General features: G+C 40.0%; 1 protein-coding gene across 1 annotated transcript in view; it reads left to right on the top strand.

The window, feature by feature from the left end:
* The first annotated feature begins 2,928 nt into the window (after nucleotides 1-2,928).
* The window catches only part of actn3b (actinin alpha 3b), a 35,306-nt gene continuing 20,974 nt past the window's right edge, over nucleotides 2,929-17,260 (top strand). Inside the window, exon 1 of the mRNA XM_066680411.1 lies at nucleotides 2,929-3,236. Coding sequence (XP_066536508.1) covers nucleotides 3,105-3,236 — 132 coding nt within the window. The 5' untranslated portion in view covers nucleotides 2,929-3,104. The remainder of the gene's footprint in view (nucleotides 3,237-17,260) is intronic.

Raw genomic sequence — 17,260 nt, 5'->3', positions numbered from 1 at the left:
GTGTTGTTTTGTGTGTAGGAGTTGTAGAGGGATCTCTCATTGCAGTGCCAGTACGAGTCTGTGACTTCCTCACATTAGTGCAATTACACACGCACATACACACAAACACTGTTCTGAGGCTATGGTTCACCTCCAAATTTAAAAAAGCAGATTTATAAATATACATTTTTAAAAAATTGCCAAAAGCATTCTCTGGAGCAAAGCCATAAAAGAACCTTTTCTGGGTCCTCAAAATACCGTTCCGAAGTCAACCTAGAAACAAAATCAGTCTTTTAACCTTGTTGTTTCATGGGCCTAGCCGTGTTACACACTTACCCCAGAATAAATAAATAAATATTTAATCAAATTATCTGTTGTAATCGTGCCTACACCCACAGTATTCCCCAAATTAAATTGGATTAAATTCCAGGAATGTCCCTTTCTGCTTTCTGTCTGTAGGGGATGTACAAGTAAAGTACACCAAACACTTTAGTGAGCCGTTTTGAACATTTTAAAGCAAACTAAATGGCAACTTCGGTCAATCTGAAAGGCCGAGGTGTGTACCAAAGGATATCAGAGGGCCTCTAAAAATTAGGAATTAAACATTCTGTATGTCATTTAACACTCCTTTTTTTCAGCCATGATGGAACAGCTTTTGCCCAATTCAAAGATGATTCTAATGATTCAAAAAGCAGGAAAAACTAATATTAACCCTTAATATCATGTGTTAACTTTTTGCCACTATCCCTACCATTCTTTTTTCCAAAAGTGCTCAGCTGGTGTGAGTAGTATTAAACAGTGCTGGGCTACTACAAAATGTTCTGCATTAGTAAACTCTAAACATGATACATTTCCACAAAATGGTAACCCAGGTGGATCCTATCCCTGTAGGATAGGATGTATTTGCAATGTTATAGGATGAATATTGACATTAGACCCCTATTACTACATTGGTGCATCCTTAGTTTTTAGAGGTATGAATGTAAAGGTGAGTATTTATGTGACGGAAGATGTCTGGTTGAGAAGACAGTTACTTCTTAGTGTCTATGGCAGTTTGTTGTTGTAGCATTCACCTTCATTTTCCTACTGTCATTGTCCTCTAACAGTAAAATGTCTGCCTTTTTCTCCTTTTACTCTCATGGTTCTCCTCGTGTGCACAGTCACTTCAAAGCCACATGTGGTAACATTTCTTTAGTTGTTGCACTGAGAGATGCCTCTTTTGACATTTTATTGTCCAGTTGTAGTGTTTATTTTATTGATTTGATATAATTTTCTCTCCCAATTCATATTCCAGTTCAAATACAACTTCAGAAGGTAAAATGAATGATGTGACAGGTGACCTGAAGGAACAATTTCTGTTGCAGGTGGTAGGATGTATATTGCCTGTAGTTATATCCAATAGGACGGGGCAAATGCATGCTCTGTAATAATGTTATCTGCAAAACCTTTGTGACTGGATAAATATACTGTTCTACACCAGCTTTTGCATGCATACGGTTTGTCGTCGCATGCTAATCTTTAATAAATTAGTCCTTTAAAAAAAAACAGCTTCTGTATTATTGTTTTCATTTGCCTCAATATATTTCACAGCCACGTAAACAAAGGAATCTTTATTTCAACAGTCAAAATGAGTTTAAAAAAGGTGTTTAAATGAGTTTAAAAAAAGGCTAAGCACCACTTAATGGACCTCAATTAAGTGTTTCACATTATTGTAGTTACTGACAGATATAAGTATGAATTAAAATGAAAATAGCAGCTTAATTTGCTTTAAAACTGATAATTTTATTAAATTGACGGAAAAACCCGAGCTCGCTACGGAAATTCTTGAACGCGACCGTGACGTCACTGGTGGACAACAGCTGAACAACGCCGCGGTAAAACACCGTTATGACTGACTGTTATGACAGTATCTAGCTAAATAACCAACATTATTCATGACAGTAGCCTAGCAATAAGCTAAACTCAAATGTAGAGGTACCGTTATTCTTGTAAATGTGATCGAAGTCGAACTCAAATTCATCCGACACTATAAACCTCCGTAATGTTGCCATTTTGTCTCCAACTATGTAGTGCATTAAATAGGGCTTATAAAATACTGGATATATACTAAGCTTAATTTATGTGTAGAGACCTTTCCCAGTAAACAAGGAACATCCCTGGACGTTCAAAATAGGTCTAAAAGTAGTCTGTCCGTCAAAGACATATTTTAAACATCAATGGACGTCCAAAATCCATCTTAATAAGTATGTTAAGTGGTGACCAATAGATAAAGTCAGTGGACGTCCAAAACGCATTTTATACAAGTAATTTATTTCGGGACCAATTAATAACGTCAATGGACATCCAAAATACGTCTAATAGTTGTCTTTTCAATGTCTGTGTTTGGACGTCTTTTCAACCTTAAGAGAACGTTGATTAGACGGCAGTCATTACGTTATTTCAACGTTGAATCAACGGCTAATTGTTTACTGGGTTGTGTGCCCCCTCCAGGGTGTGTTCCCACCTTGCGCCCTGTGATTCCGGGTAGACTCCGAACCCACCGCGACCCTGAATTGAATAAGCAGTTACAGACAACGAATGAATGAAAACCTTTGTATGTTAGAGCCATTATTCCATGTCCTGCTGAGTAGTGCACTAAATAGGGAGCAGGGAGCCATTTGAGACTGAGCCTCTAAAAGTGTGCAGGCTGAGGGCAATCCACCCCTTCAGTCTGCCCTGAAGCACACTGCCTTAACCGGTTCAGGCTTTCTGCCCATTCCAAGGGCAACAGGTGTCAGCTGGGTGTTGTCGAGTGGGAGTGACCCTATGTCAGCCCCCAGCCCCCCTCGTTAAACATCCTCTGGCCTGATAGGTGTTGGGGTTTTAACCCGGCCCCTCTCACCTTTTTGGGCGCCGAATTCGATAGCCCCCGTGGCTCAGGCGAGTTAGTGGCTCTACTTTTCCGGCGAGAGAGAGTAACTCCGCTCTCAGGAGCTCCGGCCCTTCTGCCTCCTCAGTCTCAGCCCCGAGACACACACACACACGGTCGACAAACAAACGCGGACCCCCGCGGAGGGTTGAGAGGTCTTAAGCCTTGTTTTGTACCTCAAGTTTTTTTAAAAAGGGATAAAAAAGACAGTGACACGATGACGGCGGTCGAGACCCAAGTACAGTACAACACTACGTACACCGTGACGACGGAAGAGTACATGACTCAGGAGGAGGACTGGGACCGGGACCTTCTTCTGGACCCCGCCTGGGAGAAACAGCAGAGGAAGGTAAGAAGTTACTCTCACCACACACCACAAAACCTCTCTCTCACACACACACACCCTGCGCTTATACACTCTCAGATGGGGAGGGGAATCCTTTTAAGTTCTTTAAACCTTCCCTTTACTATGGAGGATTTTGTTTTACAGAAACTACTGTAGTAAAAAACAAGATATCTCACCAAAAATACGTGTTTCATGTTTATAACCACAGAATTAATACATTTATTAAAAACAATCACTCCCTTCAACAAAGTACTCCCTTGTGAAAAAGTGTGTGAGAGGTAGTAGATGCTGAATTTACTGAAACTAATGCATTTCTACAGAGAGGTTTGTAGGAGGAGTTTGGATTGACCTAGTAGTTCTTATACTCCTGCTGAAATAGCTCCATTTACATGCGTCATTATTTTAATGTTAGTTCCACTTCCACTGGAGTCTGGTTTTAGGCCCCTCCACCCACCTCTGCTTAGAAATGAGACGTGTTGGCCCTGCTGCTTCCTCAGTGTAGTCTTACAGTGCCCCAACCCTTCCTCATGAACTGACCGTCTAAATATATCCAAAAGTTCATCAATTAAAGCAGGTGATAAAACCATATCACCAGGGGGGGCATAGCAGGCATGTCTGAAAACAGGGGGTGGGCAATATGGCAGGAATATATCATGATATTAATAGCACTTTTCACAGATTTTAAATACCTACATGATTTTCACACTAAAATGTACTTTTCAAAACACGTCGACAGGCCCAGAACAGGACAGTGACCACAGGATTCTCAGAAAAGCAATAGCGAATGTCTGTAGACGTTGTTTTAATCTTAAAACGGTCTACGGTTCACTCCCCAGACCATAGAGTCCACACACAAACTTAGTAATGTCATAAAAATCCAGCACACTGTTTGGCCGTTCAGTAGCCACTGCTTTTATAAACGTTGTCCAACACACTACAGCCTATTGGGGTTAGAGGAAATTTACATGAACCATTCTTAAAGGCACAGACAGTCTGTTTAAATATAAAAGGGGAAAAAAGGTAGAACTCCATTGTTAAATTTGGAATGAAAATATTAGTCCTTTATTTTTTTGCCCCCTATATTGTGACAAGCCATGCCTCCTGCACTGGGATTGGTTTGTAAAAGTAGCAGCTTGATTATTAGCCAATCACAGGGCTAGACCAATCATAATGAAAGAGAGTGATGGGTGGAGTAAAAAAGAAAACAGATGTCCAGCCTGAAGAAGCATTCGGTCTTATGTCATGGATAGCCATGGTAACGCAGTTTCCCTTGACGACCAGCTGGAGGGGGCGCGTGCCCATTTGAGATGGGTGCGCGACAGGTGGCGTTTAATAGACTCTCAAAAAAAGAGAGGGTCCCTGCCGTGACGTCAGTGCTTCCCAGTCAAAGAATAGTACGGACAAACTTTTTAGTTTTATTTATTTACTGTTTGTTACTTGGCTACGTAGCCTATGTTCTATTTTAAAACCCATGTGTTTTGTTTTTGTCACAATCAGTCATATATTCTCTTTGGAATTTAATGCTAAAAAAAAAAACTGAAGCCTATACAGTTTGTTGTAGCCACATTTATTTATACATTTATTTATTTGTTTGTTTATTTTGGATTAAATGTAAAACAGAGCCATCGTGCACATTTTAATTGTAAAGTTTAATTGACTGTTCCGTCAATTACGTATTTTACACACATTTTTAATTAACTGATTCCATTTGTTTTTCCTTATTCAACACGTATCGACATAACACATTTTCAAAACGTATTACTGACTCTAAACACATAAACATTTACATCTGTGCTCTCTGTGAAGCCGTTTAACTACAGCTCAGGTTGACAAAGGTGAAAGATTTCGACAGATGGCAGTGCAGAGAGAGAGAGAGAGAGAGAGAGAGGGGGACGGGGGCATCCAGGACAGGAGGTCCAAAGCTTTCATTACAGTCTGTGAATAAACATGTACTAAAAATACCTTGTCGCTCCTCCACCTATATCCCTCCTTCTTTCTTCCTCGTCCTAAAGGCAGTCTTTTCTGTGCTCTTCCTCCAGTGCTGTTACACGCCACGGCACCGTGTCACTTCTTGCTGTTTTAATGACAAGACATTTTTAAGGGAGAACTCTGTTTACTGAGTGGTGTAACATGTCCGAAGCTGAAAATACAAAGGTTGTTTAGTCTACAGAGTGGACAAGTAGGGACAGCTTATTTGTGTTAGAGCACAACTCAGCCACTGTCAATCTCAGCATCTCCATTCATGTTATTTTTGTTGTTATTGTTTTTCATTCATTAATATCAACATGCATTTATTTTCTTCTCTTTTGTTCTCTGAGCATGAATTAATACATTTTTTAGATTAAAAAAAGTAAAGCTTTCAGGTAATTAATATGTTGTAATGAGTTTATAATTAGTTAATTTACTCTCACATGAAAGCAGTGTATCACTGTATTCACCTCTCAACACTCTCTTGTTTTAGTTTGTAAAAATAAACAATACTATCAACTTAATTATGCTTATATTTACGTTCAGTCAAATAGAGAGTTAGCAACTTTGTCTTAAAGTCATGCAAGTGTGGGGGTATATATATATATATAGTTATTCCAATACTGACAATACTTTACAAGGAATAGACTGTTCTTTCATTGGTAATTTGCATTAACAATGCTTTTTCTTAAGTTTCTTATTTGATGGCAACATTTATTTGTATTTTTAACAACCCTCTTACTTTTACATGCTTTAAATTCAATGCAAATTTTGCAAACCTTGAGTTGAGTCGGTTGCATTTTGTCATTAGTGTCAGAGCTCTCTCTGGAGAAAAGAGAGCACTCACACTCTTTAGTTATGCAGAGGGCAGCTTAAGGAGCTGATATCATCCCATGAATATAGAAAGGGCATCATTTTGTGGTGAAATGAATATGAAAGGGGGGCTTCTGCACCTGTTCTTGCCCCTACCAGCAAATTTCGATAGAACACGCAGACATGCGCGCGCACACACACACAATGTGGGGCCAAAGTCATGGTAATAAAGAGTTTGTCAACGCGCTGTTTCATCTGATATGTTTCCATAGGACGCAGAAATAGACATGACTTTTCTCAGTGTATCCCTGCTGTCGACTTGTAAATTCTGGGTTTGATTCTCATGCCCAGTGCTTTAAATAGAGGTTGGCCTACAGTGTCTCTAGTGGCCCAAGAGTGTGTGAGATGTTGTCACTGTGAAAGTCTTAGGGAACTGAACAAGTTTAAACGGGACTATAGAGGGAAAGCTGTTAAATCCGTCGTTTTTATTTGTGCGATTGAACGTACTTATTCTTTTCTGAGCTGTTCATTTTGTAAAAACTATAAACGCAATCAAAAACTAAGATATTAATTGGTAATATGTACTTTTAAGTCTTTGTACAAACCTCATAACTCAGAAAAAATGCAGCTTTACTGGAGAAAGCACAAACATTCTCAACTTTACTTAAATTTACTGTTAAAAATACTGTTAAATTACATTTTTTAATGTTTTTTTTGGATAATTTCTACTGGTTCATTTGTCATGAGGTTTTGACACTGTAAATGCCAGCTTTCATTTTCAGATTATGTCCAAAAATAAATAAATAAATACAATTTGAATTGCAAAGTTTTGTTCTGACAGTGAATATAAAGACGTTTTGGAAAAACTAGAGTTGCATCCACTGTTTAGACAAAAAGCCATGGTGCTTAGTAATTCTTTCTGAAATGAAACACTTTAATGAATATTTAATGTTTCAAAAGTGGCATTCATACCCTGTTTATATATTCCATAAATATCCTTGTTAAATTCCATGATTCATCATGAATAAATCCATCATGATCACAATGTCTGTAAGACTTATGGGGTGTGTTTATGGGGTATGTTCCCGCAGACAGCCGTAGCCTGTGGCTGCTGGAGATGCGAGAGAGAGAGGAGTTAGGGAGGAAACAATATGAGCATTCTGGACAAAGGTTGAATTATCACATATATATCGGCCAGTGCAGGCGGCACGGTGGTGCACCAGGTGTAGTTACTACCTTACTATAATGAGGTCAATTCCTGGCTCAGGTTTGTGTCCTCCCTGTGTCTGCATGGGTTTCCTCCGGGTGATCCAGTTTCCTCCCACAGGCCAATAAACAGTTGGTAGGTGGATTGGTCGTTCAAAAGCATCCATAGGTGTATGTATCTGAGTGAGTGTGTGATGCCCTGTGATTGACTGGTGCCCTGTGCAGGGTTTGTTCTTACCTTGCGCCCAATAATTCAAGGTAGTGACCCTCCGTGACCATGATGGCACAATGAGGCTTACATTTACCAGACTAGCATTACAGAGTAATACAACATTTATTTCTGTTTTAATAAAAGTGCAGTCAAATTAATAAAAAGTACCTGTGTTTTCTGCTGTTCTGGAGTACAATTAATATATCATCAGATTTTAATTAGTCAAATTTAAACGGATATGAGTCTGTTGCAGTTGTACATCTCCTTAAATGACTGTAAGGAACATAAGCATTATTACAGCCTTCTGAATGCATCCAGACATCCAGAAATAGTGACTGAAATGTATTATTTCTGTCCAAGCAGATTTCATTCTGATCTTACTAGCTTGTAGCTTACATTTCAGCGTGGACTGCTTTTTTTCAAATAAGAAACAACACAGGCCAGTTAGAGGTCATTCATTTATATCAGTTTTAAGGGCAGTCCAGTAAAAACAGTGTGTGTAAATGATAAAACAGATTTGAATATGCTCATGTAACTTTTTTTAAGCGTGCTATTGCCGTTGAAAGATGTGTGCCAATGGAAAGAATGGGCACGGTCAGAACAAATTGTATTTAAAGTTGTTATTTAAAGTGATTTTTAATAATTCCTATTAGTCGTGTCATGGAATTTTCCTACACTTTGGAGAATAATGGACTTTTCTTCCAGTAGTGATGATATCTATGAATATTTGATATAGTTGTTTAAACAAATCATTGCTGGGTTTTGCTCTTTTAAAGTTCAGAAGTTACAGTATACGTTTTTAGTCACTATAGAAATGTGTGTGTATATAATTGGTCATTGACAGCAGGGCAAAGCTACTTGATAATTGGTCTTTTGAATGAGTGAGTTACTTGTAGCTTAAGGAAACTAAAAATATCCTTTGCATAACCCAGACTAAGGGCCTTATTAGCTAGCTAATGTGTATACACCAGGGAACACTCATCCCTGATCAAATTAAGTTGACGTCTGTTCGACCAAAGCATGGAGCTGTCTATTTCAGCCAATCATACTTTAAATCATGTCCTGTTCCTCAGCTTAGTAGTGTTACAATACTCTCAGGAATCCCATTACTTAAGAGTGTGTTCACAGTTAAGAGGTGGGAAGGAAAAAGATGTGAGGTCATGTTCAGTATCGTTCAAATGTATGGAAAATTATTGACTTTTTTTTAGTTGTTTATTTACTTAATGCCATTTCATGTGGATATTATTACAATTATACATTTATAATTAGTATTATATCCAATATGAAAAGTTATTTACATGATGGATGATAAGTCTTGGAGTTTGGAGCGTTTTTCTGCTTCCTGCTGTAATGTTGAACACGTGATTCCCTCTCTGAACTACTGAGATTTTAAAAACAAAAATTTCAAAAAATCTTGTACAAGAATGCCATGTTATTTCATAAACATATGATAAAAAATGGTGCACTGGTTTTTCCTTTGGCCCTACTGTAACATATGAATAAGACATTTATTAAGGGAGTAGTTCAGTCTTAAAATATTCAGATTAATACCAGTACTGGAATTTTGTTAATATTTTGAAAGGATTTTTCTTTCTGCTAATGGTGACCTTTTGACCCTTTTCACTTCTATGTGCCTTGTGCCATTAAAGCAGTGAGGAACATGGTCAGATGGAATATGGCAGATCTGTTTCACTTCTCTCATAGCGAAATACAGTATATCACTGTGCTATTTTTCACCTCCCCCAGCGATATCTGATACAGCACTGTGTTCTATTCCACTCTCACATCCAGACTGCTTCAGGTCCCTGAGAGCTTACCTAATGCTAATATGATCACATTCAATGACTTACCATATGTCATGTTGATATTTGATACATTACACCACAGGCTTATTATTTGGTACTTTTCAGAAATGGTATAAAACTAATACATACATCCTGTTCTTATGAAAGTGAGCCACAAACCGTTTAATACTATTTGGCTTTGGGCCCCAAAATACAAAAAATAATTTGGATAAATGGGCAACTGTAAGTCAATTTGTTTGTCAAGACACAAAAAATTACGGCAAATATTGAGTTGCTTGTTTTATATGCTACACTGCTGACATGCAGTTGTTGTTGCTAATTGAATTTGTCCTAACAGTGTAACAAATTAACTACATTTAAAGCATTACCATGATAGATAAGTAATTTGACAACAACTGAGATCACCACAAATGATGTTTGAGATGGGATTATTTCCTCAACAAAAAAAAAACAACAGAAACACACATTTGCGGAACATGAAGAGATCAATTGGCTGCCCCTCCACTCTCTATCATTACTCCCGTTCATTGTCTTTTGAGATAATCTCTAATGATAAACCATATTTAGCCTCTGCTTTCTTGTTATATCAGGTTATTCCCTGTCATTACGATCGGGCCACTTGACCCGTTATCCATTGCTGACAGCAGGTCTTAAGGCTTTGAACACAGTGGTTCCAGGAGGTCATAGGTTAAGTTCCCTCCATTGCTACAATGTTTTTTCAGTCTTGACTACAAGGTGGTATACTACCCATGCAAATACCAGGGCACATAACTGAGGAAATTAATTTCCAAAGTGATGATCGGTCTGCTGTCTTGGTCTAGATCAGCAGGAGACAAGCAGATCCTCAGGGACCCTCAGATGGTCCATATTTTGCTCTCAGTTCCATAACACACAGGGCTAGAGCAGAAGTATGCACCATATCGTGGTCCCTGAGGAACGGTGTGAGAACCACTGGCCTAGATCACACGCCGAGGCTCGGGCAGCTAATTTTGATTTTGTTCTGAATGGAGAGGATTTTTGTTTGTTCCTGTAGGTGTTACCTATGTGATCCTGATTTGGCACTGATGACATCACGAATCACTAATTTTCAGAAACCTGGAACAATTCCAATAACATACTGAGAGTGGGAGAGGGAGAGAGATTGGAAAAAAGAGAACAGAGAGCGAGAGAGAGTATGCAGATCAAATAGCAGTTACTATTCCAGAAGCTGTGTCCTTGTAGGGCAGCTGCTATAAACTACCAGAGTGCATAGAGGCCTCAGGGAGGAGTGTGTGTATGGGTGTGTGTGTGTGTGGGCTTGCATTTTTTTTGGGTTTATTTTGGTGTATGTTTGTATGTGTCTGGTTTATTATGTTGTGTACATTTAGGCCTGTATTTGTTGGTGTCGGGGGTTATGGGAAGTGTCAGTGGGGGAATACATTAATGGCTGAGTCTGAGTTCATTAATTGCTTGGAACATGCTTCTGTTAACTTCTAATGAGTCAAAATGGCTAGCTTTGGGCTACGGAGCAGTGAAACTCCATTCTCTGAAGTCATGAAGCTCCATCCTGTACCTTCTCAGAAGAGTAGAGGCTGATATTTCCTCAGAGAGGTTGCAACTTGTATTGGTTAGGATTATACTTAGTTATGGGGGTTATTGATCCCATCTCTGGTGGTTTTTGTTACTGCATGTCATGTATAAAAGGAGGTGTTGGAGGCAGGATGTAAGGAAATAGAGCAAAGAACACAATCATTTTACTAAAAGTTTAAAATTACTACATAAACACACAGAAATACACTTGATACACATTTAGGCCAAACTTGAAACACTTGGGGGTAATCCTACAAACAAGGATTATCTTGGTTTAGCCAAATAACATACGCCAAGTCAGACCTGATGAATAGTTAAGGAGATGAGGGATATTCCTATTGGACTGTCCTCAACTGAGAAATCTTAATTCCTGGTGTAGGAGAGGTATCAAACAAACAAAATGTATACAAGTCTGAGGAGAAGGTAGGGTGGACGGGTAAACAAGGAAACAGGAAACGGTCAAAGACTAGGCTAAAAGTCCCATGTCTGGGCTAAAATATATAAAACAACCATTAATTTCAGGGGGAATTCATCAGCGCCAATGACAAAAAAACAAAAATCACTCCACTAACTGCTTTTTGATGTGTTGATCCCATGGAAAGCTGTAGCAATATATTGCCTCCAGACAGCCACAAGCAGCACAGCAATTGATCTTTCTCCCTGCGTTTTCCACTCTGACATATTTATATAGCTAATGCTGTAGGCATTTCCTACTTAACGTGTAGTGTGGACTGGGGAGTAACATCAGGAACCACCAGTATTTCGTTTCAGAACATAGAGGAAAATGTGTTTTTCAATGATACAGTCTTTTTAAACATCAAGCGCTTCAGCAGAATATATCAAACTGTGTTCTTTAACTGTCCTGGTGTACATGTCCTCATCCTGTCCAATCGTACTGTGCAGTGTTTTGAACAGGCGTGTTTTAGGAACCTCAACTTCTTAATATATGGAGATGGTTGCTATGGTAACTTTTTTCCTCTGTGAGTCAAGGTTGCTTTTCTGCAATCCCAGTAGATCTGTTCGATGCTGTTTCCCGCTCGTTTGCGTCACAGGACTCTGGGACGGGGGTGGAGGGCTAAAGCAGTGAAAGTAAGCTGTACAATACTCGCATAACAAATCATCTGTATAGCATCGACGTATATACCTTTATGGCTTGTGTTTCGTGCTGTAGTCTCCGTTCAATACTTTGGGGGTGAGTTGGAGTGGATTTTGTAATCCAACATCAGTATCTGACCACAAACGTTCTTGTGGCTGAATGTCACCAAATTTTAATAGAAGGAAGAAGCTTGGGTGAAGTCTTCCCAGAAGACTGGAGGTTGAGGTTGGGCTCTAAGCTATAAGACCATACCCTCTCGTAATCCCATAATTCGTGTAGACGGTGACCGTGTCCACTGTATAGCTTCAGACTTATCTCAGGAATACTTGAGTTTCGGTTACTGCCCCCTGGACATTGATGTTATCTTGATTAGCTGAGTGTATTATGGACAGGAAGGTTCTTTAGATGCAAGTCTGTAGGTTCTTCTCATTAGAACGACTTCTTGATATGATAAAGATAGTTACTTATTATGAAAAACATTCCACCAGACAATTTTCTTCCTCCTCTTTTATATAACGATTATGTTGAAGTGACGTGTGGTGGAACCGCAGGAAGCAGTAGCGGGTAGAGTGCGAGTGGGTGGACATCTGTTAAATTTGCGTAGTGTCTGGCCACCCAGGTTCATGATGCTGTTAAATGCAGTCTATTTTAAAGTCTCTTGCACATACCTCAGTGATTATGTTCTTCAAATTGCTCAAATGTTCTTAAATGTATGAAAATTGTAATCTGTATAAGCCTCTTCTGAGTGACTCATTTTCCGTCTATACTGGAAACCTCTGTCACTGATCAAAACTAAGCAGCTGTGTGTACATCCAATCATCCGGTAAGGTTTGATCATTTTGGGGTCTTAATTGGTTTTCTTTGAGTCATATCTCTCTCATCTGTATAATTGTATACATCTTCTCTGTATGCTTCTTTGCAGCATATAAACATACATATACAGTACCAGTCAAAGGGAGGGTTTCCATTGTTTTGGGCCATTTTCCACGTTTTGTGAATGTACAGCGCCAGTCAAATGTTTGGACACACCTCATTCAATCGTTTTTCTTTGTTTTCTATTATTATTATCACTTTCTACATTGTAAATGAATGTGGAAGACATTAAAACTATGAATGAACACGTGGAATAATGTTGTAAACATAAAAAAAGATGTTTTAGATTCTTCAGTAGCCACCTGTTGCTTTGACGACGGCTTTGCACACACTCTGTGTTCTCTCAACCAGCTTCATGAGGTCATCACCTGGAACCGCTCGCCGCCTTAATGTGTTTAAGACCTTTTGACTGGTACTGTGTGTGTGTTTAAGGGCAATATTTTAATTATAAAAGCTCTTTAATACCTTAAGTATTAGAGATTGTACTTTAAAATCACAGCCATGGTTTAATTCATCGCACGTGGCTAATTGGTATTTGCGATTAGACCCCTACTACATTGGATTGCAACCTCAGGGAAGGTTTTGGGATTGTGAGAGAATAGCTTTGCTTTGTTTCAGTGGTGTGTGAGTGTGTGAGCAGCACTGATTCTCAGGCAGGGGGAACTGTTGCATTGTCACTGAGCTGAAAAACTGAAACATCCACAACGTTCCCATTCCTCACTCGGACAATTCCTCCTGTTAAACAGGTGTGAGCAAGGGAAGCACACAAACCAGTAAACATGAAAGCAAATGGCCCTCTTCCAGCCGGCCGAAAAAGCTATTAATACTCTTTCTGTGTTCGTGGCTGTGTGTGTTGTAGTGAAGCACAACTACGAGGTGCTACACGGCTTTAGAAATAACCGAGGATTACAGCATTTGTATGTGTTATGAAGAAAAATGTAGCTTGGCTCAGAGTACAGAGTCTCATACTGTAACCTGATTATAAATATGGCCCTGGTCTTTAAAACGTTTTAATTTTCTTAACGTATCTAAACGTTAATTTTGGGTGCACTGTAATCATATTGTTTTATGGAGCTTCATGTCCAACTCTCTTTTTTTCTGATTTCACACCCTTATGAGGTTGATAAACAGTCCATTTCAAAACCATGGGCATTAATTCGAAGTCGCCCCACAGCTTTTTGTGACTGTAACAGCATCCAGTCTCTTGGGGAAAGTTTTCCACACGACTGCGGTGTGTGTCTGTGGGAATCTGTGCCCAGTCAGTAAAAGAACACTTGTGAGCTCAGGCACAGATGTTGGAAAAGAAGTCCAGGCTCACAATTGACATTCCAAGTCACTCCAAAGGTGTTTGATGGGGTTGAGGTCAGGTCTTTTTGGAGGCCTTTGGAGGTCAACTGGGGCCTGGCCCAAGCCCTGAAATAGCCACAGACCGTGATTCTTCTGACACCAGGCTTTTTTGGTGCTATGCATTCCAGTACATAGGCATTTATCAAACCCTGATTCGTCTGTAAGATTAGTGGGAGTTATTACTCAAAACAATACATTTCCACTGCTCCTGAATCGTATACACCACAACAGCCAGCGTTATGTATATGTGTGTGTGTGTGTGTGTGTGTGTGTGTGTGTGTGTGTGTGTGTGTGTGTGTTTGTGTGTGTGTGTATGTATAGTGACCTTATGCTTGAGTGCAGCTGCTCAGACACAGAAACCCATTTCTCAAAGCTCACAGGGCACAATTCTTCTGCTGATATTTCTCCCAGAGGCCGTTTGAAACTCTATAGTATGGATTGTTAATTTTAAAGTGCTATTGACTTGCAGCCGAAGCTTCATAAATTACTGCTTTATTAGTTGAATGTGGTCAGCGATGAGAGAAGAGAAACCGGAGAGCCAGGTGGTGGGGTAAACCTCAGAGTCCTGATGAATGGAGTGGTGTAACTCAATATCAGATAACCTAAAGATACGATCTATGTGTGTCTCCACACAAGTCCCAGCTGAGTAAACACAGGTCACAGTTACCCTCCGAGGCCTGTCTAAGAGGTTTTGACAGTTTTGATGTCATGCTCTATATGAGGAACAGAATGGCGACTTTTGGGCAGGGATTTGTTTGTAAACCAGCAGGACTGGACACTACCACTTCAAACCTGAGTGTCACTGATAATAATGATGTACATTATTAAATAGGCAACAGTTGTACAGGCACTGTCCCCGCAAAGCACTTTCAACCAGCTCAGCTCAACAGCTGCATTTCTACAACAGTGTGTTCTGCATTAGGTACAATAAATATGGTACTAAGATATATCGCTTCACCCAACATGTTTAAAGGTTCTGTTATTTTGTCATGCAGAAATACTTGTAATAAATCAATGTTATTTATTTATTTTTTTAATTACTGCTATCATGGTAACTCTGTTTACTATTAGAGGCCTGTGATGCACATCAATCATTCATTCATTCATTATCTGTAACCGCTTTTCCAGTTCAGGTGGTTCCTGGAGTCATTGGGCGCAAGGTGGGAATACACCCTGGAGGGGGCGCCTATGGACACTTTTGAGTCCCCAGTCCACCTACCAACGTGTGTTTTTAGACTGTGAAACCAGAGCACCCGGAGGAAACCCACGCAGACACAGGGAGAACACACCACATTCCTCACAGACAGTCACCCGGAGGAAACCCACGCAGACACAGGGAGAACACACCACACTCCTCACAGACAGTCACCCGGAGGAAACCCACGCAGACACAGGGAGAACACACCACACTCCTCACAGACAGTCACCCGGAGGAAACCCACACAGACACAGGGAGAACACACCACACTCCACACAGACAGTCACCCGGAGGAAACCCATGCAGACACAGGGAGAACACACCACACTCCTCACAGACAGTCACCCGGAGCAAACCCACGCAGACACAGGGAGAACACACCACACTCCTCACAGACAGTCACCCGGAGGAAACCCATGCAGACACAGGGAGAACACACCACACTCCTCACAGACAGTCAGGAGCGGGAATCGAACCCACAACCTCCAGGTCCCTGGAGCTGTGTGACTGCCACACTACCTGCTGCGCCACCGTGCCGCCCCGTGATGCAGATCACTCCTAGCATTTTCACCAAAATAGCTCTAGTTCTTGAATCAGTACCGTTGACAGCTCTTTCCTGTCATACAGGAGAATTTTTTTAATTACAAAACAAATATGTATGCAAAAAATACAGATAAAATCACAATCTGTTGTTTGGCTTGAAATCACATATTGTTTTCAGGTTCTCGCAAATATCCATCAACATTCATCATTTTATTGCAGGTTTTTCATAGTACATGATCCATCCATGTAAACGAGTACTAAACGCTGTATGCATAATAAAAAATGAATAACAGCATCATAACCAACATTAATCACTACCTGATTTTATAGGGCAGTACTCAACTTAGAACACAGCTGTAGTTATTGCTCTCCTGTATTCTCCATGGATCCACACTGCCCTTTGTGGACACTGATGGTAGCAGCTCCACCTGCTGTCATAGGGGGTTCTTCCCAAGTTTTTCAGTGCTTGGGGAGTAAAGCAGAGATATGTTGGGTGGGGGGAGGGGATTTCTTTACAGCCCAGAGAGGATGATCTAATGCTTTTTAAAAATAGAAGGTAAAACAGAGACACAGGCCGGGGAACAACAGGTGAGGAAGAATGAGTGCAGTTAACGGAGCAGGACCACCAGCTGGGCATTTGGTTGCACACACACACACACACACACACACACGAGAGAGAAACAAACATATCACTTGCTCTTGATATGAATGAAGCAGTTTTACTTAGAGGCGCTTAGTTGAAATGTCTCATTCTGCGTCGTTTCTCGAGACACTGGCGGTCAGTTGTGCAAAATGAATTCATTGCCAATTACATTATAGACGGTGACAACTGAAACAATTTGCGTAAGCCTCTGTTTATAGATTCTCTCTCTCTCTCTCTCACTCTGCTGGAATCTTGCTCTCTCAGCTGTCTCTCTGGTGTCCTGTAGCTCCCCAATTTAGCCTCCTTCTCCCCTCTGCACCCCCCTCATCCCATTTCTTCTTCTTCTTCTTATCCCCCTTTTTCAACTCTCTACTTCACTTTTTTATTCTGTACTCATCTCCCTTCTTAAATATTCATGTTTTAATTTAATTTTCATTTAAGATGTAATTTCTTTGTGTGTATATATATATATATATATATATATAATACACTCTTAAGTCATTAAGGCATAGCAAAACCCAAACTAGCCATTCTAAGTTGTATACAGAGTGTGGACAAGGACGTAAAAAGTTTATACGCTTATTTTTGAAAAGTGAACACCCACAAACTCTGCTCATAGCTAGTTATGGATGGTGTTGTCATAAAGGTCAGAGGCGTACAGTGATGTAAACACTTCACTGGTCACTCACAGCAGGGCAGGCTGCTTGACAATTGGCCTTTAAAATACTAAGAGCTAGAGAGAGAGCTGTTGGAAA

The sequence above is a fragment of the Hoplias malabaricus genome, chromosome 9 (genome assembly GCF_029633855.1).
Source record: "Hoplias malabaricus isolate fHopMal1 chromosome 9, fHopMal1.hap1, whole genome shotgun sequence".
Taxonomy (NCBI): Eukaryota; Metazoa; Chordata; class Actinopteri; order Characiformes; family Erythrinidae; genus Hoplias; species Hoplias malabaricus.
This window is presented reverse-complemented; position numbering and strand designations above follow the sequence as displayed.